The sequence below is a fragment of the Calliphora vicina genome, chromosome 5 (assembly GCF_958450345.1).
Source record: "Calliphora vicina chromosome 5, idCalVici1.1, whole genome shotgun sequence".
NCBI lineage: Eukaryota > Metazoa > Arthropoda > Insecta > Diptera > Calliphoridae > Calliphora > Calliphora vicina.
The window spans coordinates 10,408,481-10,434,989 of NC_088784.1; the positions used below are offsets into that span (position 1 = coordinate 10,408,481).

The following is a 26,509-nucleotide window of genomic DNA, read 5'->3' on the forward strand; positions in this document are numbered from 1 at the left end:
AATAGATCGCACAGTGGATTTAGTAGGGAAATCAAAAGACTGATGCCCATTCACGCATACACAGAGAAAACATATTCGTGATAGCAACCGGATTTGTTGCCAATCGAATGATTCGGTTGCACACATAGAATTTTTCAGTTCTAACAACAGAAAGTCAGTTGATAAAGAAGAATTTCAGTTGAGGCAACCAAACATTACATACCCCTTCCAAAATATTGTAGCCACAACTGTAAAATTCGGTCACTAAGATAGAATCATTCGATTGGCAACAAATTCGGTTGCTATCACGAATATGTTTTCTCTGTGTAGCAGAGCATACATTCCTTCAGTTTATGTTACTAATTTTGTGTTTTCAACAACAATCGAAATATCAACGATAATTGGATCTTCATGTCCGGAACAATTCAACTTCCACTCCACAACACGTTAAAAATTATTTTGTTTTGAAATGGTCATTGAGTTTTGTTAATAAATAAAGAGTCTATTACATATTTATTGAGTTTCTATAACTAAAATTTATATCAAAATTTTAATTGGATTGCAAATATTAGGAACAATTTGATCCACATTTATTCCGACCTAATTTTTACATCCTTCACCATGAGTGGCAAGGGTATATATAAGTTTGTCATTCCTTTTGTAATTTCTACATTTTTCATTAGCGACCCCACAAAGTATATATATTCTGGATCGTTATAGATAGCGAAGTCGATATAGCCATGTCCGTTTGTCCGTCTGTATGTCGAAATCTACTTTCAGTAGCCCTCAACTAACTTACATACATGATTCTTACATCAGTATATCGGGAATTCTCCCGGCTCGGTTATTATTAAAAATCAAGAAAATCGGCACAAATGGCTCAGATATAATAAAAATCGGGACAACCTCAATTTTTGGCCTATTTTTGATCTATAAGGCATTAATATAGACAATATAGATATCTAATGATAGATATTTCAAAGTCCATTGCAATGATGTATATACATAAGGCCATAGTAAGTTGGACAATAGGTTAAAATCGTGAAAAATATTTTTTAACCTGAATTTTATTTAATCAAAAAATTTTTTTGTCATAAATTCGTATCCAAAAAAAAAATTAAAATAAATAAAAAAAATTTTAAAAAATTAAATTTAAAATAAATTTATTGTGTTTACCTAAAAATATTTAAACAAATTTATTTTAAAGTATAATTTGGTGAAGGGTATATAAGATTCGGCACAGACGAATATACCTCTTTTAATTGTTTTGTTTAGATTAGTTAAAAATTAGATGCAAAAATATGTCATTTTAAAGATATTGAACTTTTTCATATAAAAAATTTGTATACATTTTCTTAATATTTTATTCAACAACAAGTCATTTTAGTTCTGACTTAAGGTAGGGTCACACATGACAAATATTTGACGAAAAAGACGTAACCATTAAATGAAATACATTTGAATTCATTTATTTATTTCAAAAACTTATTTTACTTTGGATGATTCAAAACAAAAAGAATAGTTTTGTTTTATTTGATGCTGTTTGATCTTACAAAACACTTGTAAGAGTAAACATGTCAAACTAATTTGAGCTAAAAAAAGTGGTTACGCTTTTAGTCATATTAAAATGAGTAAAAGTCCAATATTTTTGAAGGACGGAGTTTTTAACCCATTATTGCCCAGCCGGTAATTTCACTTACCAGATCTTTAAACAGCTCTAAAGGTAATAATGTATAAAAAAGTGAACTTTTCTTTCAAAAACGTTATAATTTAGTGTGTTTTAAAAAAACAATTTGGAGGATATTTATTTTTTTTAATTTATGTGTCTTTGGCGAACGTTTTCGACAACCTTCAAAATTGGACATATAAAATGTTAAATTGACTAACAGTAAACTGTTTATAAGCAATAATTTGTATCACTTTTATTACGTATAAAAAATAATTCAAATAAATTTACCTAAACACTTGAAATACTATCACCTATCCTTGTGGTAATTTTACTTACCAATGGGCAGAAATGTGTAGCAAATTCGGCAAAATTTATAAAATTCGCTTAATTCGTATTAAATTTTAAAAAAGGGAAATTCTTTATATATCTTACGCTGACTAGTGAATTTAGTATGCAACAATGTGAAGTTGTCTGTTGAGCCGCATGATATAAAAATTTTGATGTATTTTTGTTATTTATCGGCTTTCATGAATTACTGGAATGGAAAATATACTGGTCAAAGGACCCATATTTTGGCGTTTAAATTATTTATAAAGCTATATCATGAAATCGTGCCGAAATGATAAAACGATACATTATAATTTATCGTTAAAAGGTTATTCGGGAATACAAATATTCGGTAAAGTAGTAGATTTAGTAGCATTTTCAGACTTATGAAACAAACGTTTCATACTGTTTGTAATATTTGCTCTCAATTTAGCCATTAATGAGGAAATGATTCCATATTTCGGTAGACATACTTGTAAGAAGTTTATTAAAGGAAAGCCTATTCGTTTTGAATTGAAGGCATGGTGTTTGACTGCATCAAACGGATATCTTTACAACGTACAACTCTATGGGGGTTCATCATCAAATTACGAACTTGCCCAACTCCCAGAGAAGATGACAAACGGCGATCGCTGGAGAGAAAAATCACGGCAGAGTGGATCCAAAACCAAACACCATACTGGATTGGATATGGGTGGAGTGGATCTACATGACAATCCGTTAGCTAACTATTGAATTGATGTACGATCAAAAAAATTTTGGTGGCCATTGTTTTTGAATTCGTGGAAACTGCATGTGTTGGTCTCAACAAAAGAGGGAATAAAACCATTTTCGCAACTACTATTTCATGCAGCTGTTGTAAATGAACTGCTGACCAGTATAAGACCAGAATATTTACTACCAAGTTACTCTTTTGGAAACCGAAAACGGTTTGTCATACCCATACAACATATGAATGCCAAGTATGCAATGTCTGTTTACATCAAAAATGCTTTAAAAAAGCATATAAAAGTATAAAATTTTATTTTATATGGTAAATGTAAACTTATTTCCAAAAAATGTATTAACTTTTTACTTTACTTTTACGAAAAAATCAATTTTATTGTTAACAAAATTTTTGTGTAATATTCCGAAAACCCCTAACATATCAGCCCACTGGTAAGTAAACTTACCATCTCATATCTCAAAAACCAATCGTTCCATTTTCTTGAAAATTTAATTATTCCTTAGTTAGACCTAAAAACCAATACGCACAAAGTTTCATTGAAATTGGTTAACGCTTTCGGGTACAGGGCAATAATGGGTTAAATGGCATATTTTTGAATCTATTTGAGATATTGACTTGAATTTATTTTGCTTTCCAAAAATATAAAAATCTTTGAAATTGGAAATTGGGAAACAAAAAATGGCACGTATTTCAAAATTTTACATGTCGAAAGTACCCTACTTTGAGCCCCATAGACCTGTCCGTGCAGTATTTGTAGGGCCCACTTTAATAACTAATTCTAAAATACTCCTTGGCTACACCCGCATCAAATTTTATACCGATCGTTCCAGCCTTTTAGAAATGACAGATCTTTTTCCAAAAAAAATTGATTCCGCCCCACTGTGGTACGGTAAAGGTTCCCTGTTATGGTCTGGTCATATTTCAGCAGCTCATAATAGATAGCACCCTTTTACTCCCAATTTCTTTGTTTTTTTGATGATTCCTGCTACTTGCAAACGTTTTTAAATTGCTGACTGAGTAGCTCATAATGATTTTGCTAACTCTTGTTGAGTTTGGCAGGAATCCTCATTTAGTAATACTTCTGAATCACAAAAACCTACTCTCTCACGTTGAAACCGATTGCGGACATTCACCGTAAGTTTTACACAAACGTAGAGACAGTATGTAGCAAAATTTACATACCTACCTACATGCATATATATCTACAATTATATAAGTATTAAACAATTAAAATGTCTGTGATTTTATATCAAGATCTCTTCTAGTCTCACTCTACCTCAAGATTTTCTATAAAAATTTTTTCCACTCTCGTCTAATTTCAAGATTTTCTATGAAAATATATTTTACTAAATAAATATAACAAGTAAGATAACTATATTCGGCTGTGCCAAATCTTATATGTCCTTAGCCAAATTATACATTAAAATATAAATTTTAAATTTTTAGAGATAAACAAAATTATTAAAAATTTTTTAAAACTTTTTTTTGGGATTTTTTTTTTAATTTTTTCCAAATTTTTATTTTAATTCTTAAATTTTTTTTGTTTTTAAACTTTTTAGTGAAAAATGTTTACTTTTTTAATTATGTCACAGAGTGCGACCAAATGCACCTTTTTAATAGTCGAAAAATGTAGAAAATTACCCAAAAATTGGTATATGGGGGTTTTTGGGGTCGCTGATTACGAATTCGATATCGCTTAAGCTTTTAAAAATATGTCAGTTTACAAAAGCGGCTTTTACCTCTCTTAAAACAGAATAACTTCGTGGCCCGATTTGCTATCATACTACTATGGTAAAATGGCATTTGAGTGGTGTTCAAACATTTAAATCAATTTAGTACTACACGAAGAAAATTCACCCAAATGTTCAGAAATTCGGCCTGTGGAAAGGCATTGGAGTCTTCTAAAAAAATAACCAAAGAATACAGGCATCCCAGAACATGTCCGATTTTAAGCGTAAGTGAACAACCTCGTCCAAAAAAGTAATGGAAGCAACTATTAAATCTTTAATGGCTGGATTTCTGGAAAAAGTGGTTCAATTTATAAATACCGAGTAACATTGCAATATTCACTGTACAACACCAGCAAAAATTACGAGGTTCGACCAATAAATTTTGATAGAGGAGACAACAAAACAAAAGACACGCGTATCGGCGTTTTGAAAGTTTACATCTGAATTTCATTTGAGAGGGGGTTAAAGTTTTCAAACTATGGCAAATTCTTATTGTTAATCGTAAGAATGTGCCAGAGTTGGGAAACTTTAACCCCCACTCAAATGAAATTTCTAAACGCCTATACACGTGTCTTTTTTTTTGTCTCCTCTATCAAAATTTATTGGTCGGACCTAGTAATTTTGGAAAAAATTTGATTTTGTTGTTAGTGTATTTTAATGTTTAATGAATTTGTACAATATTTGAATAAATTTATGTATTTTGGAGCATTTTTACATTGAACGGTTTAAGTTTTATTTAACTTAATACAAGTATAAGTTTTGTCTGGCTCACTCTTTAAACATTATAACAACATGATAATATTTATTACGTTTAAAAATATTTTATTTAAGTTGCCCACATTTTTGTTTATATTTTCTGCTAACCCGATTTGCTCATTTTTGATACCAACAGCCTTCAGCAATAATTAATATTCTTCACCAGTATCATAAAATTCAGTTTTGTATTTTGGACGAGAGACAGATTACATAAACGTAGCTGCAGATGTGAAAAGCTAAATCTACATAGATTATTAGAAGGAGCGAGACCACACAATTTGTGGGATTTTAATAATATTTGTGTCAGATATTTTTATTCAATTGCCAATGTCAGTAAGCAATAATTGAAAACCTAAGGTATGTGATCTAGTTATATGAACAGATCGATCCAGTGAATCACAATTTCAAAACATTAGTTTTTTAAAATTTATTTCACAAACATAACCACTGTCCATAGTTGTTTTGTAAACTCACCCGCCATTTTTTTTACACACTTATTATCTCCTCTATATTGGACAAATATAATTTTCTTTCAAACTTTATCCTGTACTTTATATTTTCTTCCCATTTTGTTCTGCAAATAACAACAACTTTTAAATATTTTATTATAATTCTTGTACATTCTATATTAGTAAATTATATATATTTTTTTCTCTTTCTCTCTGTGTTTTACTTTAATGCAATTCGCCATTGCACTAGAAATCATCAGAACAAGAACAAAAAAAAAAGAAGAAATCGTTTTCAAGTCAAGATTTTTACCAACACTTCATGATTTTCTCTAGTATGAGTTTAGTTTTGCATAAAATCTTGTAATAGTTTGCAGTTGTTTTGTTGTAAAAAAAATGTGCGAGGGTGGTTGTATTGGATTTATGTATTTACAACTGCTTAATAGTGGTCGAAGTGGTGGTTGGTTGGTTGGTTGTTGATGGCAGTGGCTGGTGTTTGGTTTTTCCAAAGAATCCTTAAGATGGTAAATAAGAAATAAGATCTCATTAAAAGTTTAAACCACAAAGTTTATTTGCAAATAGAAAATGTGATGAAAAAAATATGTTTTTCATTCTTGTTGTTGATAAACATGATTTTTCTTGGAATTTCTTTCTTAAGTTTTTCTCATATTTTTTGCTTTTTTGTTTAAGTTGAGTTGTGTTTTTTTTATTTTCTTTTTAATTTAAACCACTAAAATGTTTATGGGGGCAGAATAAAGTTATTGAGAAATATTTATTAATATCCGAAGAATTGATTAATATTTGCGAAACTATAAATTTTGCAATACCAAAACAGAATTTATATTGAAAATAATTGCCTGGAGCATGAATATTTTAAGAAAGTTTTATTTAAGTTAAATGTTAAAGAAATTTTTATATGTATAACATTCAAAGGGTCAGAAAATAATAATAATTAATGCTTAAGGAAATGACAGAAATCCAAATCAAGTAATGTTTTTTTTTTCCTGAAAATCTTTACCTTTAACTGCAATAGTTTCGTTGTACATTACTTTGTAGCCCAAATTAATACTTACTCTGCTCTTTGTAACTATGATCCACGAGGTTTGTTAACAAATATCTGAAATTTTTAAATTTTGGTCACAGTTAATAAAATTCATGGCTTTTTTCATCATATATTGTAAATTTTTATTCCGTTTTTGGGGGAATGATTGTTTAATTCTTGGAAGCTCATGGGTATCAAGTTTTCGTCTATTCTTTGGATATTTCTATTGAAGAAAACTGCGAAATAAATGTGCGCGCCTAGTGCATCTTCGTAACAAGTTTCTAGTTGCAATGACAGAGCCATTTCTGTAGTGATGTACGAAAATCATTGTTCTTTTAGGAAATTATATTACTTTTACAAGACAATTTAGACGCAACACTGCGTAGTTATGTGTGTAATATGGCGGAAAACTCAAAAAGATTTTTTTCGGGCAAAGATGCTGCTGATTAATGACCGAATGACCTTAACTGCTACTCATCTCTTAAGGAATGGGTTTAAAGATCACCTCGGTTCTTGAAAAGTTGAATTTTATATTCGTGGCCAATAGTAGTTGCAATTTAGCCAGGCAACCGGTTAACCGTCAAAATTTGTATCTCAGTCAAATGGAATTCAGTATAAATAAGTTACTAAATATATTGTAACGATAAAAGTCGTCGCCTCGTTTTTATAGTACAATTATTGTTTTTATTATTTTTTATTTTATCGTATAATTGATTTGAAACGAATTAAAGTTACTTTATATTGTTTTGTTTTAAACTTAACGACTATTTGTTCAAGCAACGCCATCTAGGTGTAAGAATCATAAGTAGTTAAGATCATGTACATTTAAAATGCAACCATGTATACTAAGATACCTTTTTAGCAACTAAGGATTTGACTGCTGTAGTTAGTGTGTAAGGCATAAGAATTTGGTATATAAGGAGGTTAGTTAAGTAATTTTAGTGAGTCTTCACTGAGCTTCGTGGTAGGTAAGACAAATTACTTGTACGGTGGTTGGACCGCTGGCAATTAATTTATCTTATTGAGTGAGTTATTGTGAAGTAAAGTTTCTGGTGGTTGGACCGCTTCGATCCTTTGCTTAAGAATACTCTGTTGATAGATGAAGTGGTGTTGTTGTGGAGTTTGGAATTCCCAACAACACACTTATCTGAGTAGTGGAAGTTGCACCGGTTGCGAATACTCTCGTGGTTGGACCGCAAGAGTATAGCCGCTCGTGGGAACTCCACGGAGGCGAGGTGAAAGAGTAAAGTTTAAGAATAAAGTTTATAACGTATTTTGAAAACGTTGTGGTGTTCTTATTTCTCTCAGTCTACAAAATATAAATTTTTGTAATGAACCACTGGCACCGGCGAGTATACCCCAGCCAGAGACAACGTTACAATGGCGCCCGAGCAGGGACTGAGAGATTAAGAGAGTGCTGTTATTAAGAGAGAGCTGTTTTTTTTTGAGAAGAATCCTACCGAGAGATTAAGAGAGTGCTGTTATTAAGAGAGAGCTGTTTTTAAGAGAGAAACCCTACCAAGAGTTTAAGAGAACGTGGTGTTAAGAGAAAAATCAACGAACCGTGTAAAGTATATGTGAAAAAAAAAAAAACACAACTAAGTAAATAAATAGGAGAATATTAAAAATAAATGTTAAAGTGAAGACTGTACCAAGAACTGTGAAAGTAAACGGGAAATAAAGAGAAAGTATTTTGTAATATAACATAAAAAAAAAAAATGATCGGTAAAGAGAAACGAGGATTATAAAAATTAATAAAAAAATAAATACATAAAGAAACTGTGCAACGGGACATTGTTAAGTAATTTATACAAATATTTGTTATTTTGTGAACTCGTGTTATGTGTTTTTGTAATAACTGTCGTCCTAAAATTTTAATAACGGAAAATAAAATAACTGGAAAAGTGTTTGCTGAAAATAATATAAGAATTGAAAATATATAAATCTAAACATGTTAAAATCAAGCTGGGCATATTCGTTAAAGCGTGACGAATTATTTTCATACTTAAATGAATTTAAATTAGATACCGTCGGTACGGTCGAAGAACTCAGAAAACGATTCGCGAAATTTATTAGTGCCGAACATGATGCGGATGAAACTAAAAGATTATTAACTATACAAGAAAATCATGAACAAAACTCACTGATGTTACCTAGTGTGAGAAACGGTTCCACCCCTTCGCCTGTTAAAATGGAAACAAATCATCCAGTTAGTCAGCCGTCAGTTGCAGTGTCGATTCCAGCCCGTAACACAGATGACATCAGAACGAATTTAATTGAATATGTAAGAAAATGGGGACTTTCGTATGATGGTGGACGAGAGCCTTTAGCATTCATCGAACGAATAGAAGAGTTAGCCGAAATTTATAACGTACCTTTAAATCAATTCCCACGAATTATGCCAGAATTTTTACGTGATAGAGCGCTGATTTGGTTCAGAAACAACAATGGACATTGGCAAGTATGGAAATCATTCAAATCAGATTTTTTATCATTTTTCCTCCCCGCGAGATATTTTGAGAAATTAGAAGACGAAATCCGTAAAAGAGTCCAACGTCCGAGAGAAGTTTTCAAAAACTATGTTTTATCAATCCAAAATTTAATGCGGCATTCCAACTTATCAGAAGAACAAAAGTTGCAACGAATATTTCAAAATGCTCTTCCAGACTACCAGTGGTACATTAAACGAAAAGATTTTTCATCCTTAGCTGAATTAATAACATTAGCTGAAGATTTAGAATGTATCCCGTCAACACATTCACAAATCCGCGTAGAAAATCAACGTGTCTTATCCAGTACAACAACAGGCCCACAAAATAATTGCTATCGTTGTGGAAACTCTGGACATTATGCAGCAAGTTGCTCTAATAACAACCGATCGGGAAATGCTTCAGGAGGTCGTCGGAATTGAGGGACGTCGAGCCTCCAAAAACACAACCCTCAAATACTGAAACAAGCTTACAAAGTGAAGATTCGCGTTTAACCGCCTCGTTACTAATATGTGGAAAAATCGTCAAAGCAACTATAGATACCGGAGCAAGTAGAAATTTTATCCAAGAAGATTTTGTGAAAACACTTAGCAATAACCCAACGTATGTAAATGAAGATATAGATGTATTGTTAGCCGATGGCTCCTCCAGATCTTTATCAAAGGCAGTAGAATTTAATGTGGTATTAGGAAAAATATCAAAAAGATGTAATTTTCTCGTGATGTCAGAAACTAGCGAAAATATTATTATTGGATTAGATTTTATGCGTAATTTTAACACAACGATACAAATGGCAGGTTTAACCCTAGACTGTACTAAGCTAGACGCAAAGTGTATGAGTGTCGAAGAAATCAACAATGAGGAGACGCCTCGTGAAGATAATGAAGAACGTACACATGACGGTAATATAAGATTAAATGAAGAAACTCAGGAGGTCATCAACAATTTCTTAGAGAATGAGCTTTCCAAATTCCAAAACATGCGTGGTCTATCAACAATTACAACGCATAAAATAATCGTCACGGATGATCGTCCTGTTAAAATTAGCTACGGTCCCAGAAACCCAGCTATGCAAAAAATAATTGATGCCGAAATCAACAAATTAATTTCACAAGGATGTATAGAACCATCGCATAGCCCGTATTGTTTCCCAATCACCCTCGTTAAGAAGAAAAACGGATCCTGGAGAACATGTATGGATTTTCGACAATTAAATGCTAGGTCAGTACCCGATGCATACCCTCTTCCCCGTATAGACAGTATTTTGAACCGACTACGTGAAGCAAAATATATTAGCTGCTTAGATTTGAAAAACGGATATTGGCAGATTCCAATGGATGAAGGCAGTAAAAGGTTTACCGCTTTCGCTGTTCCTGGTCGAGGTTTATACCAATGGCGAGTGATGCCATTCGGACTTCATTCCGCGCCAGCAACTTTTCAGCGGGCATTAGATAGTGTAATCGGACCCGAAATGGAACCCCATGCTTTTGCATATCTTGATGATATTATAGTTGTAGGAAAATCGTTGGAAGAACATATGAATAACTTGAAAGAAGTCTTTCGAAGATTGAAGAACGCCAACTTAAAGATTAATGTAGAGAAATGTAAATTCTTCAAAAGTGAGACCAAATACTTAGGTCACGTGGTGAGTGAGGAAGGTATAAAAACTGATCCGGATAAAGTATCCGCAATCGCAAGAATACATGCGCCGAAGAATGTTAAAGAAGTCAGAAGATTCTTAGGAATTGCTTCGTGGTATCGTAGATTTGTTCCAGATTTTGCAACTATATCGCAACCGTTAACACAATTATTGAAGAAAGGAAAACACTGGAGATGGGGAGATGATCAACAAAAATCATTTGAGTTATTAAAAACCAAACTTACGAAAGCACCTGTTTTAGCATGTCCGGATTTTACAAAAACATTTACATTACAAACTGATGCTAGTAACTATGGTTTAGGAGCAGTTTTAACTCAAGAATTTGAAGGTTTAGAGAGAGTAATAGCTTATGCTAGTCGTCACCTTAACAGTGCGGAAAAAAACTATTCAGCAACGGAAAAGGAGTGCTTAGCCATTTTATGGGGCATTCGTAAAATGCGAGCTTATATCGAAGGTTATAAATTTGTAGTTATCACGGATCATCTAGCTCTAAAGTGGCTCAATTCCATCGAGAGTCCTGCAGGCAGATTAGCCCGATGGGCACTTGAATTGCAACAATACAACTTTATAGTGAAATATAGAAAAGGTAAACTCAACGTCGTCGCTGACGCACTATCACGCCAACCCGTAGAAGTTGCAAATTTAGCTAACTGTGAATCAGTAAAAACAAACGACTGTGTTTGGATTCAGAAAATGAAGAAGAAGGTGAAAGAAAACCCGGTAAAATATTCCGATTTTGCAATTGTAGACAATCAACTATACCGTCATTTTCCACAAGAGTTAAGAGATGGAGATGGTACTGAATGGAAACTATGTGTACCCGTTCAACTAAGAAATAGAGTTCTTGAAGAAAATCATGACAATGTCACTGCTGGACATTTAGGTATACGTAAAACGATTAATAGAATCGCTAGTCGCTACTATTGGCCTGGAATGTCGAGAGATATAAGTCGTTATGTTCGTCGATGTTTGTCCTGCCAACGTTACAAGATTAGTCAACAGAAACCAGTTGGAGAAATGTTAACAAGATTGCCTGATGAACCATGGGCCACCCTTTGTGCTGACTTTGTAGGTCCTTTGCCCAGGTCTAAACATGGAAATTCTATGTTATTGGTCTTCTTCGATAAATTTTCTAAATGGTGTGAATTGGTTCCGATGCGCAAAGCTACATCAGATGGAGTAATAAAAGCGTTTCGTGAACGTATACTTTCTCGATATGGTATCCCTAAAGTTTTAATCACAGATAATGGAGCACAATTTACTGCGAGACATTTTCAGCGTTTTCTAAGTGAATTAGGCGTACACCAACAGCTGACTGCACCATACACGCCGCAGGAAAATCCTACTGAACGAGCGAATCGAACAATCAAGACAATAATCGCGCAATTCTCTAATGATCAACACAATAGATGGGACGAGTTACTCCCCGAGATTATGTTGGCTATAAACACGAGTGTATCTGAGTCAACAGGATTTTCACCCGCATTTATAACTCAAGGAAGAGATCCACGTTTGCCAAAAACATTGTACGACGAGGTAACAATTGGTACAGGAGTAGAGAGTTCGAGTTTATCAAGACGAAAAGACGAGATGAAAGATATATTCGAAATTGTTAAAAGAAATTTAAGTAAATCATCAGAAAACCAAAAACGATATTACAACTTTCGAAGGCGTAAATGGAAACCGAAAGTTGGCGAATTAGTTTTGCTTCGACTACACCCACTGTCGAAAGCAACAGAAAATTTTGCGGCAAAACTGGCTCCTAAATTTGGAGGCCCGTATTCAGTTAAATATTTTCTATCCCCTGTAATAGTAAAAATTCAGAGTGTAGAAAATAAAGAAGTTAGAACAGCTCATTTAAATGATATTAAACCTTATATAAATTAGTATTTCTCATTACTAATTCTATATGTTTTTGTTCAATTATTCCTTAGACAACCTTCAGAAATAAAAAGAAAAATGGACGGTGAAAACAAATTTGATGATACCAGCAAGAAGTTCCGAAGACGTATGGAAGAAGAGAAGGCAAAGGTCCGTAAAACCATATTCATTGATGATGAGATGCCCACAACCAGTAAAAGAGGAAAGACCAGCAACAAACCCAGAAAAACGGCAACGTACTTTCGTATGAGCACAGCAAAACCCCAAGCAACAGTCAGGACGAAAGATAAATTGCCGGAGAAGATGAAGGATAATAGCAGTAAGAAGAGACAGTCAACATCAAAAGGAGAAGATAGCTCATCCAATAAAAATAAAGTTCCTGTTTGCGACGATAAGAACGAAGAAGTTATCATACTGTCATCGGACGAAGAAGAAGACAATGGCAAAGGATGTTGCCAGGAAGAAAATGTAACCCCTAATTTAGAGGAAAATATACCACCCACACCTGGTAACGATGTAATATACTCGCCTGTATATACGCAACCGAATAATAGTGAGGCTCGGGCTAATGAGGAGCCAGAACCGTGGTTCAGTCCGCTTTATGACGAACCAGAAGTCCCAATAACGCCTGGAAGATCAAGTTACGAGGTATATTCACCACCGTTCGACAACAATGATTGCAGCGAAGAAGAATTGTTGCCACAACCAGAAGATGATATAGAGATGCCATCTCCTGAGGAAATGGAAGAAATCTTCCGTTCTTCATTTGGACACTTGGACGAAACTCTGTGTCCCCGTCAACCATCACCAATTACATCAGATGGTTCGTCAACATCGTCAACCCCAAGAAAAAGGAGAGGCTGGTTCACCATTGACATAGAAGACAAAAGATGTCACAACTTTTGTGGACATATGGGATATCAAAGAGAAATTATTTACCGATTCTGGGTCGACAATAGTAAACAACATCCAGAAATCGATGCAGACGCAGATGCAAATAATAAAGAAAATCAATACCTCGATTCGCCCAGTTCATCCCAATTGTCGTGGTTAGAAGTTTCACCAAACCCCAGACTGGTCACCATCTCTCAAACACCCATGAGACGTTTATCACAGAGCTCATCGGATAATTCACCGATCGTTACTCCCGTGATATCATTGTTTTCATCCCCAATATTGTCACCGCTTAATCTGTCCGCAGTATCGTCAGTTGGGTCACAAAATTCAAAGAAATCGCAGATTAGTTTACTGTATTTTGTTCCAAACAGTGCTACACCCGAACGATTTTCGTCAAACACGGTAGAAGAATACCCGCTACATTCTCCAAATCTGTCTACATCACCCTCATCATCATCATCATCATCACCCTCATCATCATCATCATCATCACCCTCATCATCATCATCATCCTCATCATCATCATCATCACCCTCATCGTCATCACCATTATCGACTAAACCATCAACACTTCAGTCATCAGCACATCCGGTCAATAACGAAAAGGAACGTATGCAGCAAATAGTAGAGAGCAGTGAGCACAGTCCAATGAAGTCACCAACAGTACAACCAATTCGTTCCTCGCCTGAAGGATGGGACGATTTATCGCTAATGCCAAAGGAACTATGTGCCAAAATAAAAGACATTTGCAGTACTAGAAAGAGAGGACAACGTGTCAAATTTTTATTTACTTTTTATGACCAAATATATAACGTAACCATAGCAAAGAGTGGAAACGCAAAAGCAGAGTTACTAAAGTGAACGTTCTCTTAAATTGATGGAAGGGAGGAACTGTAACGATAAAAGTCGTCGCCTCGTTTTTATAGTACAATTATTGTTTTTATTATTTTTTATTTTATCGTATAATTGATTTGAAACGAATTAAAGTTACTTTATATTGTTTTGTTTTAAACTTAACGACTATTTGTTCAAGCAACGCCATCTAGGTGTAAGAATCATAAGTAGTTAAGATCATGTACATTTAAAATGCAACCATGTATACTAAGATACCTTTTTAGCAACTAAGGATTTGACTGCTGTAGTTAGTGTGTAAGGCATAAGAATTTGGTATATAAGGAGGTTAGTTAAGTAATTTTAGTGAGTCTTCACTGAGCTTCGTGGTAGGTAAGACAAATTACTTGTACGGTGGTTGGACCGCTGGCAATTAATTTATCTTATTGAGTGAGTTATTGTGAAGTAAAGTTTCTGGTGGTTGGACCGCTTCGATCCTTTGCTTAAGAATACTCTGTTGATAGATGAAGTGGTGTTGTTGTGGAGTTTGGAATTCCCAACAACACACTTATCTGAGTAGTGGAAGTTGCACCGGTTGCGAATACTCTCGTGGTTGGACCGCAAGAGTATAGCCGCTCGTGGGAACTCCACGGAGGCGAGGTGAAAGAGTAAAGTTTAAGAATAAAGTTTATAACGTATTTTGAAAACGTTGTGGTGTTCTTATTTCTCTCAGTCTACAAAATATAAATTTTTGTAATGAACCACTGGCACCGGCGAGTATACCCCAGCCAGAGACAACGTTACAATATAATACTTGTTTCAATTATTGATTTATTTATTAAATTTCAACCAAAAATGTAAATCAATTTTTTAATTAAATATTTGATATTTTTAAATTTTATTATCACCTCGATATGAAACAGAAAATGCTACAAGTCCCAAAAAAGGACCTACAAGATGAACTTTAGAAAGTTTTTTGTCTCTCGTGTAATATTTCTGAAAAGGACTTTGAAATGAATAATAAAATTGAATTTTAAGAATAGAACACACTAATGAAGTCAAATTTATAGAAATAAGGTATGTACATCAAATTTAATTTAACGTTTGGTAAAATCATCACTAAGTTTATAATGATTTAGCTTAACTTCTAGAATTATGTCCAATTTATTAATTCTAGTCCCAAATTTTAAATACCGGTTAAACGAGTAATAAAAACCTGATAAACCGGTTAACGGAAAATCAACATTTTAAATTAACAGGTTCACAAAAAACCGAGATTGCGAAGAAAACCCGGTTTTTCGGTTTACCGTTTTATAAACACTAATCGTTATAGGTCTCCAATTCAGAGGCAAATAGTCTTACCGAACTGAAGGTTGAAATAGCCAAAAATTTCCTTATTTTCCAATTCTATGAGAATCAAGTTAACCCTTTCCGTCCAAAGTTATTTCAAAATTTACGGATTTCAGTAAACATTTCTCGAACTCGTACGCAAAATACTAAAGTAAATCGCACAAAAACATATTATAAAAAGGGAAGGGTTAACAACAATCAGACACAGTAGATGAGAGATCACTCCACCTTGAAGTGTTCCAGCTCAAACTTGCTATGAATTTTCACTGTTTTCAAAACTTGCAGTAATAACTATCGAGTTATACAAGCCAGTTAATGATGTATATTTTTGGGGGATTCAAACGTTGTGCTTTAAGTCATATTGTCATAATATATTATGATAGTTTAAACAAATTGTTGTTATGCGAACTTCAAAAACAATAACAGGAACAGCGGTTTAAAAAGTTAATACAATTGAGGGTGAAAAAAGTGGCATATTTTTTAGGCCAACATAATTTGAAAAGAACGCGTAATTTGATAAGAAAGTACGCTTACCAAAATAATTTCTTTTTAATGGATACATTAAAATAATTGTTTATTAAAACAGTCGTCGATGGATGTTCTTTAAAATTTTTTTTAACATTTTAACTTTGGTCAAAATTTGCTTTGTCACCCTGAGAGTATGCTTTATTTTTAAAAATGTTATATTTTTGAAAAAATATTACTCATACCACTTGTAGTCCGCTTGATGTATTTACTTATTTTCATATGAGGAGACGCAGATTTCAAATTTTTGCGAAAATGAGTTTTATTTATTTCGCCACCTTAAAAAACTGCATGAACCTGAAAATGGTAACAAGTTTCTTACGTTAAGGATGTTTGATATAAAACCATTTTAATATCGGAAAAGAACATTTTTTTAAAAAATAATGAAAAAAAGTACGTTTTGTTAAAAACAAAATTAAAAAGTATGATTTTTATGTTTTTTTTTTAAACGATAATATTTTAAATGAATGGCCCATAATCATAGTCAAAAATAAAGAATACTTTAAGAGAATTAAACTCACCTTTACTTAAGAGTGGACTTTAGGTCTATCATAAACACGTTAAAGTATACTTCTGACGTTGAAGTCGACTCTAAATATAAAACTAGCTGAAGCTGTTATTAACTCGTATAACAACAGCATCAGCTGTTCTTCACCAAGTAAAAATGTTCGGCAAAAAGTAAAAAATGTTTAAGTTACAAGATATTGGTAGAGATTTTGCAATTATTGAACAGTTATCAATAAAATTAGTAACAAAATATCCTAATTATGATATTAATCGTATCTTTTCCATTTTTCCACTACAAACAACTTTTTTTTCTTTAGTTGTCCCTGTTACTTTTATTGTTTTTTTTTTTTAATTTTGTATGTCAGCTGTTCAGCGTTGCCATTTGTCTGTTTTTTGTTGTATATTGTATGAAAACATTTTCTACATTTGCGCTGGCACCCAGTTAAAGTCGGTTCAATTTAAAACATACTTTAATTTTGAGTATAGTTGCAAATTAATAAAAAGTAGGTTTTTATTTTAAAGTTGTTTTTAAAAAGAACCGACTTTAGTCTTTGACTATGATTATGGGCCAATGTTTTTAATCCTGATCTAATATATGAACAAATTAGTCATTGAAATTAAATAATTTTTTTTTGCGTTTTATACAAGTGTTGTACGTTTTGTAAAGCACAAATTTTTTTAGAACCCATTTACTTAGTAAAAAAAAATAAAAAAAATTTTGCTGACTTCAATGTTTCTAGAAGATTTTTAGAAGATTTTTGAAAAGATGCGATAAAGTACCTTTTGTTCTGCGGCTCCTCATATATTTACTCTACTTTTTTATTCAGAAAAGAACACAAAGAAGGGCAAAAGGCAAAATAAATGATGCCTTTTATGTCAGATAAGAAAACGCCATAAGCGTATTCTGCAAAAAAATATATTGTTTAAAAAACTTTTCTTTTATAGAGGATAATTTTTAGAAAGTATTTTAAGGAATAATGTTTTGCTCCACGAAATTCAATGTTAGCCATTGTCCTCTGAAATTTATTAAAAAAGTTATCGTTGGATATTCTTAAGAATTTAATTTGAAAATGGTCATAATTTGCTTTGTCACCCTGAGAGTATGCTTTATTTTTTTATATTTGTAAAAAATATTACCCATACCACTCGTAGTTCGCTTGAAGGGTATATCTAATTCTTTTCTGACACAAAATGTTGCCTATATATTGTGTACCATTTATTAAATGTTACCCATACCCTCATAATGTGTTGCATTTTTAACGATCACAATAGAACAAAATCATTACCATTTATGCAATTTTCTTTTATGTAGCTTCTAAATATTAAAAACTATACTTTTTGCTTATATAAAAAGTGGTGCATTTCTAACCCTTTGATAAAATTGAGGGTGAAACATGTTGCATATATTCAGGGTTTTAGGGTAACATTATTAGAAAAGAACACGACCAAACTACATTTTTTTCAGAAAAGAACACAAAGAAGGGTAAAAGGCAGAATAAGTGCATCATTTATGCCAGAAAAGAAAACACCATAAGTTTGTCATTCCGTTTGTAATTTCTACATCGTTATAGATAGCGAAGTCGATACAGCCATGTCCGTCTGTGCATCTGTTCGTCTGTCCGTCTTTATGTTGAAATCCGCTTTCCGTAGCCCCCAAATAACTTACATACATGATTCATATATCAATATATAGAGAATTCTTCCGGCTCGGTTGCCCACAAATGGCTGAGATATGAGGAAAAAACCGAACAACCTCGATTTTTGGCCTATTTTTATCTATATCTGTATTAATAAGTCATTAATATAGACAATATGGATATCTAATGATAGATATTTCAAAGTCCATTACAAAGATGTATGTATATAAGGATATAGTAAGTTGGACCTACAATGGGTCAAAATCGCGAAAAATATTTTTTAACCCGAATTTTTTTTCTTCAAACTATTTTTTTTGTCATAAATTATTTTTTTTTAAAAAAAAATTTTAAAAACTTTTTCAAAAACAATTTCGAAAAAAAAAAATTTAAAAACTATTTAAAAAATTTAAATTTTGTTTACCTAAAAATATTTTAGAGTACAATTTGGTGAAAGGTATATAAGATTCGGCACAGCCGAATATAGCTATCTTACTTGTTTTTATACTCTACTTTTTATAACAAAAACCACGATTTTTCCACTAATTTATGTATAATTTTTTAAATAGTACGATTTCTTGTACTTTTTTTTCATATAAAATCTAGAATGCTTGAAGAAAATTATTCCAATTTTAATTTTGAAATATTTTTTATGATTTTCAGATACAAAATTAAATTGGCTTCAGTTTTTAAAGTTTATATTAATGGATGGTTAATGACATTTTTAACGTTTCAGATTTTGTTGATTCATCTTGAAAGATTGGCCGTCATTCTGAAAACAATTCATATTTTAAATTGTTTCCGACTTTAATTTTAAATTATTTTGTAAGCCTACAAATATGCAATACATTTCATAGCACTTAATTTTTTCTCCATCATTTTGACTTTCCCGGCATTTCATTCGCTATTTTTGCACAGCATTTTTAAAATCAATACCAAAAATATTTGAGGGTAATTAAAATCAAATATTTTCATAAAAGGCCATTTTTTTTTGCTCTGCAGCTTAATAAAAAGTCTGAACGTTTAACAAATTCCAATTTGAAAACATTATTTCACTTGATGTTTCTCACAAATGTCAATGTGTGTGTGTGTAAATGTAAATTTAAATATGTAGGTAATGTATATGTATATGTGTGTGTAAGTGTATGAATGTGTACGTGTTTAAGCAATTAAAACATAAATTCCCATAAATTGTCTATATAGTATCTATCGATGTGTCAGAGTGTGTGTTTTTTTTCCGGTGCGTATAAGTGTAACTGCATTACAAGTCTACCCAAAATGTGAAACAGGAATCTGTATTTTTTTTAAGTACGTCCGTTTGTTTATATGTATTTACATGTAAATGTATCTGTATGTTTATATGTGTGTGTTAATTTGTTATGCTTTTGATGATTTGTTGCTGTGGCAACTCTCGCATAAAAACAATGGATGACACATGTTTTGTATGTCTGTTTGAATGTATTTTGTAAGGATATATACGAATGTATATGTGTGTGTGTGTGAAATTAACCAGCAGGAAAAAATGTAAGGTTTAAACTTTATAGGCCTTCTTTCTACACATTTGAAAATATACAATACTCATTCTAGTCTATCTTCTCGCAGAATATTGTTACGTTTTAACCTTTTTAAAACGTTGGTTTACTTCCTTTAAATAAACCGGATACTTTTGATTGCAAATAAAAGCAGTTTAGTAGTTTAAAATTGTAACAACTCTTTAGTTATTCAAATATACAACAACAGAATTCAATAGTCACTCAGTATTTTTATATATGTTTATAAATTCGCAGAAATACAGACACATTTTATAATGTACAAGACAATTGATGTTAAGTCTAACAGCGCTTATAATAAACTCATTGACGACTGCAACCTCTGTCACTATTTATTCACACGCCATCTTTCGTGAACCTTCTACAATGAGCAGAAGCTTCTACTGATGGAAATGTTTATAAATACGATGAATATTGCTGGCAGTTGCTACAGACCGTTAAATTCAAATCGCTAGTGCAAATTCGTAACAATATGTTCTAGAAAGGCTTTGCTTTTCTTTGCAAAATTAGGTTCAGGAAAGCTTTATTTAAAATTCGTTGTCCTTGTGTCTGCAAAATGCGGCCTTTGGGAAGGCGTCTTTGCTGAAGATTTTTCCCGCTGGGTATGTTTCATAAGTATGTTCTTTTGTTGTTGTGAATTGTTGTACCCCTCTAGGACTACCACTACAACACTGTTAAAATGTGATTGTTCATTTGACTGGACATCACAATAATAAATGTGTAAATGTGGAATGCAGAAATGTGCTAGGGAAGCATGTGCTATTGTATGCGTTTATGTTATTGTGAGTGTATTATGCACTCAGCCATATTAAATGTTACTTGACCATCATGCAAAATAATTTAACAAATTTTACAGGAATGCACGTGACTGAACATGTTCAGTCATGTTTGTCTATATGTTGTAAATTTTTTTTTTTTGTTTTTCGTTCACATTTACATTTAAAACATTCCTGAAATACCTTTATATAAATTTTTTGTAGCTACAGCTAAAGGTAGAGGGGGTATAGTTATTTCATTATGCCATTTGTGACATAATAAAATATCCAATAGAGGTTTCTTCTTTATATATGATATCTGTTAGCTCAGGGAAGAGTAAACAAATTTCACACTTCATTTTATACTTCTCATTTAGAAATACTGTTACTGAAAGTGTCTAAAATTGCCTGATTCGAATCCATGTTACTGACAATCAACATCTTAAACTTAAACTCATTCATGAATTATGGAATTTTTAATTAAAAAAATGTTTTTTGCCAGTATAACATTTTAAGCTAAAAATTACTCATATCTGTGAAATTTTATTTACAAACATTTCAAAATAAATATTTTTATTTGCAGAAAAACTCAAGTGAATTAATTTTTGACTTGTTGTTGCACGAGTCTCATTAATGCCTGCAAAATAAACAACTAGCAGTAAAGAGCTTCACTTTATTTATGTCTTGTATGATTGGTAATGCCGTAGTCGGTAATGCAGTTTCAAAAAAGATATCAGAAAACGGCAAAATTAAGCCAATTTCGTGTGCCTTGTGGATTTTGAATACATTAATAGAGTTGTTGACATTCAAATCAACAGAAACTTCAATTTAATGCACATCTCTCAGACTGCCTAATATCGGCTGGGTTTTCGTAGTGCAAAATACGTCATATTTTTAGCGGCGAATATTATATAGGAACAAAATCGTCTTGCTGTTATCAAGACTCTCAATTTTGTTGTGGTGAAATTGAAATATCTACTGACTTGTACTTCGTACATTCCCCAAACCACTATGCCCAGCATGATATAAGGGCTTTACATTCATTTTACACTATCAAATGTTTTCAGACCATAACTCTACAACATTTGATCTTATATGCCTACAATTGCAATCATGGCATAAAAATAACTCACAACTGCCATTTTATTTACATTTACCCCACAGATATAACAATTATACATCGTATTATACAACATATTCAAACGTATATTTTCCACCTCAATTTTTAGAGGTTTCAAGTTACAACATCCGTTTCCGCTTCTATCAAATTCCGAACTTTATGTCAGCGTTTGTATGCGTGCAGGTGAATTTTTTCGCCTGTGTTTCACATAAATTGTTCGCAGTATTTTTATGTTATTTTTTTTGTTCTTTTTATTAGTGTAACCAGTAGTAGTTTTACGTTTATATTTCCATTTTTGTTGCCGGTCATATACAGGAATCGCTTATTTAAGTTAATGGCCATTGTTGTATGGAGTGCAGCATAAATTTTCAAGTCAAATTAATTTTAAATACATGTAACTCAGAGGGCAGGGGAAACATTTTATTTGAAAAAAAATATATGTGTATATGTATATGCAAGATAGATAGGCTGTTGCATATATGTAAAGATTAGGGTAGTCTTTTGAATAAAAATTATTCGAATAATCGAATTTGGAATAAAAATTATTCGATTAATAATTGTCGATTCATCGAATAAGTTAAATTTTAAGCTAATATTAAAAAAGTAATAGTTTATATAAACAAAAATTTTAAGCAAAATATATCAAAAAAAACAAGTAAAAAAGTATGGTCGGTCAAGCCCGACCATATAATACCCTACACTAAGTAAAAGAGAAAAAACATTTTTCTTTTAAAATTTAAATAATTTATATTTTTGAGTGATTTTCGGAAGTGGGCCTTATATGGGGGCTATGACCAATTATGGACCGATCACCATGAAATTAGGTCGTGTGATTTATGTCTATATTAAAGTTAACTATGTTGAATTTTGTGTGTTTACCAACATTTTTAAGCGATTTATCCACGTTAAAGTGATTTTCGGAAGCGGGTCTATATGGCAGCTATGACTAATTATGGACCGATCGTAACAAAATTTGGTGACATGAATTTTGTGTATATAAAACTTATTTCGAGCGGAATTTGTGGAGATACATATATAAATTAAACATTTATGACCGATAAAGTCCAATTTCGGGAGGACATTTGTATGGGGGCTAGGTGAAATAATGGACCGATTTCAGCCAGTTTCAACAGGCTTGGTCCTTGAGCCGAAAAAATAATATGTATCAAATTTCATCGAAATATCTTCAAAATTGCGACCTGTACTCTGCGCACAAGGTTTACATGGACAGCCAGCCAGCCAACCAGACGGACGGACGGACATCGCTTAATCGACTCAGAAAGTGATTCTAAGTCGATCGGTGTACTTTAAGGTGGGTGTTAAACTAATATTTTTGGGCGTTACAAACATCTGCACAAACGCATAATACCCTCCCCACTATGGTGGTGTAGGGTATAACAAGGACAATAGCTTAGAATGTTAAACCAGGTTTACATTGGAGATTTTAGTAGAAACGACTTTCTACATTAATTTTTCAGTCGACTTTAGACTAACATACCAAGATCAGAACATTATGAAACTTAATTTTTATACCAAAATCTTGTGAATAGTAAATACCTACGAAAGACTAAAGTATCTGCTATATAGTTAGAATGATTTTCCAATTAATAGTAAACAATATAGATATAATTTATAATCTTTTTTAGTCAAATGCTTAAAAAATTTACTGAAAGCTTTGTACGAATTTAAAAATAATGTGTATTTAAAGTATTTCAATAAACAATTATTGAAAGAATGAGGGCGGGTCAATAAGTCCTTACTTTTTGAATGAAAAAATTGTATAAAAAATTATTTTGTTTTTTAACATAGTCTCCTTTGAACTCCAGCACAATTTGTCCAACGTTTCTCCAATTGTTTATCCTTTCAAACTAGGTATTTATTTGTGATATGATTTCATTATTGTAAACAAATCTCTTTTCGCCGAGCCATTTCTTTAGGTTTAAAAACAGCAAATAGCCACGCGGGGCTAAATCCGGATTCTCGTAGCCTAATTCATGGATTTCTGTCATGGAAACTGCTCATGTGTACTTGAGTGGCCCTTAATAACGAAAAGGTTTGATTTTTCCCAATCTTGGTTTGGTGAAAGTTGGTAAAAAAAATAATCCTGAAAAAATTGTTTGGTAAATCGGTTTGTGGTTAAGACGTTCCACAAGCCCTCTAAAGTTTTGAGATGCATTTACAAGGGGAACATTTCGCTATTAAAAAATTACCTTTGCAATTTATTTTGAAGGGATAGGAATGTGTACCTAATGTGCGTTCTAATGAGATATAAAAGATAAAAATTGGATTTAAAATGCTAAAGTTATTATAAATTCTCCTAGTCATTAACGTGTCTCGGGCCACTAGAACAAGAAATTTAGGGACAAAATTAACATATTTTGAGAAATATAAAAATAAAATCACATTAATGCTTAACCCCTTGTTGACCAAGGCTTTAAATCGTTGAAAAAGTTTTATTTTTTTTTATTAAATATTAAAAATATGGACTTCAGGAAGTTATTTACAAAATTTTAACTTTGTGGAGAACCTGCAAGGAACCGAAAGGGACCTGTAAGGATTCGAAAGGGACTTGGTACCGTTAGGTCAGCATCAGTCAAAAGATAAAAAAAACTCATCGATTTTTGTTTAAATTTTATTAATATAATGATTACTTTTGTAACTTTTATAACATTTTCTATTACAAGTCGATTTTATGGTATTTTACGAAACAGTATTTTTTACCATTACAACATAAATGAACATCACAATGAGAACATGAAATAATTCACCATTATTCTGGGTAAGCGAGTTTGCCAATAGGCAAACAAAATATATTATTCCAAAGATGATATTGTACTTCAAAGTTCTCATGGGAAAAATGTGTTTCTTTTTCATTTTGTAAGCTTTTTATTGTTATGGTACTTATAAGTACGGTCGGTCGACAAAGGGTTAAAATATATATGCATATTAACTTCTGTATGAGTTTTTGTCTTCGAAGGATGCCGTAAACCTTTTCGCAGGTACGACCAAAAAAATTAATTTTTTTAATGACAGTTTCAAAACTCCATTTTCAAATTTTTAAAAATTTTTTTAAAAAAAATTCAGAATTGTTTTTATCATCACATTGGGCTTTATTGAGAATTTAATGGGGTATAAAAATATGGAAAAAGTATGACAATACCTCCAGTAGTTTTTTCGTACCTTTCGTACCGATTTATATATTTCGGGAAAAACTAATTATTTGACCATATTTATATTTTTGAGTGATTTTCGTAAGTGGGCCTTATATGGGGGCTATGACCAATTATGGACCGATCACCATGAAATTAGGTGATCGGTAATGTTGAAAATACCAAAATTTTTAAGCGATTTATGCACGTTAAAGTGATATCCGGAAGCGGGTCTATATGGGAGCTATGACTAATTATGGACCGATCGTAACAAAATTTGGTGACATGAATTTTGTATATATAAAACTTATATTATAAGTTAAACATTTATGACCGATAAAGTCCAATTTCGGGAGGACATTTGTATGGGGGCTAGGTGAAACAATGGACCGATTTCAGCGAGTTTCAATAGACTTGGTCCTTGGACCGAAAAAATAATATGTACCAAATTTCATCGAAATATCTTCAAAATTGCGACCTGTACTCTGCGCAAAAGGTTTACATGACAGCCAGCCAACCAGACGGACGGACGGACATCGTTTAATCGACTCAGAAAGTGAATCTAAGTCGATCGGTATACTTTAAGGTGGGTGTTAGACAAATATTTTTGGGCGTTACAAACATCTGCACAAACGCATAATACCCTCCCCACTATGGTGGTGTAGGTTATAAAAATATGGGGATACCATAAACCGTTAAGAAGAAATGCGCAAATCTATGAGTCTCTAAAAATTATTTTATTTAGCCCCACTTTCCCCCAAGCTGTTCTTTTAATAAAATGAAAGGTGGGAGTGTCTTGTTTCAATTTAAAAAAAATAGTTTTCTGAAGTTTTCGGAACAGGATGAAAACTTAAAATTTTTTGCCGAATAATAAACGAAATATCAGACAAATTCTTATCTATTTTTTGTATGAGTTTCGTGGGCGGTGGGCTTGACCGATTTTATTGAAACTCGGCGTGCGTTCTTCTTTTGTTTCAAAAAATATATGTACCACATTTCTAGACTTTTACTTGGATGGGAAAAATTTTATGCGAAAAAACAGTGGGCGATGGGAGTGGTCGATTTTGATAAAATTTTATATTTTTCTTAATTTGGTCCATATAATTCTCGGTGCCAAATTTCAATGCTCTACGACAGTGGTGCCCGAACACAGCGGAGAATTTGATTTGATTTTGTTCTGTGAGATGAAATCAAAGCAACAAACACATGATCATTATAAGAACAGCGGAGAATTTGATTTGATTTTGTTCTGTGAGATGAAAACAAAGCGACAAACACATGATCATTATAAGAAAACGCACAAGTAAGCTTATAGTGTATGTGTATCAAAGTAACGCCAGCAGAATTTTCTTGCCCTATTACGCGTGCTAGGGAATTGTGATTTCGGGCACCACTGCTCTACGACCATTCCTTATAATTTCGCCAATGCTCGCTTCAATCGAATCAGTTGCAATCGGCACAGGTTTCCTGTGATGGTCTGGTCAG

At 32.4% G+C, this 26,509-nt stretch overlaps 2 protein-coding genes across 2 annotated transcripts; both read left to right on the top strand.

Moving 5' to 3' along the window:
* Positions 1 to 8,614: 8,614 nt before the first annotated feature.
* LOC135959917 (uncharacterized) lies at positions 8,615 to 9,536 on the top strand (the record flags this gene model as incomplete). Its single annotated transcript, XM_065511056.1, has 1 exon — positions 8,615 to 9,536. A coding segment is annotated over exon 1 (909 nt), but the record flags the coding sequence as incomplete, so codon positions are not given.
* A 3,248-nt stretch (positions 9,537 to 12,784) lies between these two features.
* LOC135959919 (uncharacterized) lies at positions 12,785 to 14,464 on the top strand. Its single transcript, XM_065511058.1, has one exon. It carries the CDS (start codon positions 12,785 to 12,787, stop codon positions 14,462 to 14,464), a length of 1,680 nt encoding a protein of 559 aa, XP_065367130.1.
* The last annotated feature ends 12,045 nt before the right edge of the window (positions 14,465 to 26,509 follow it).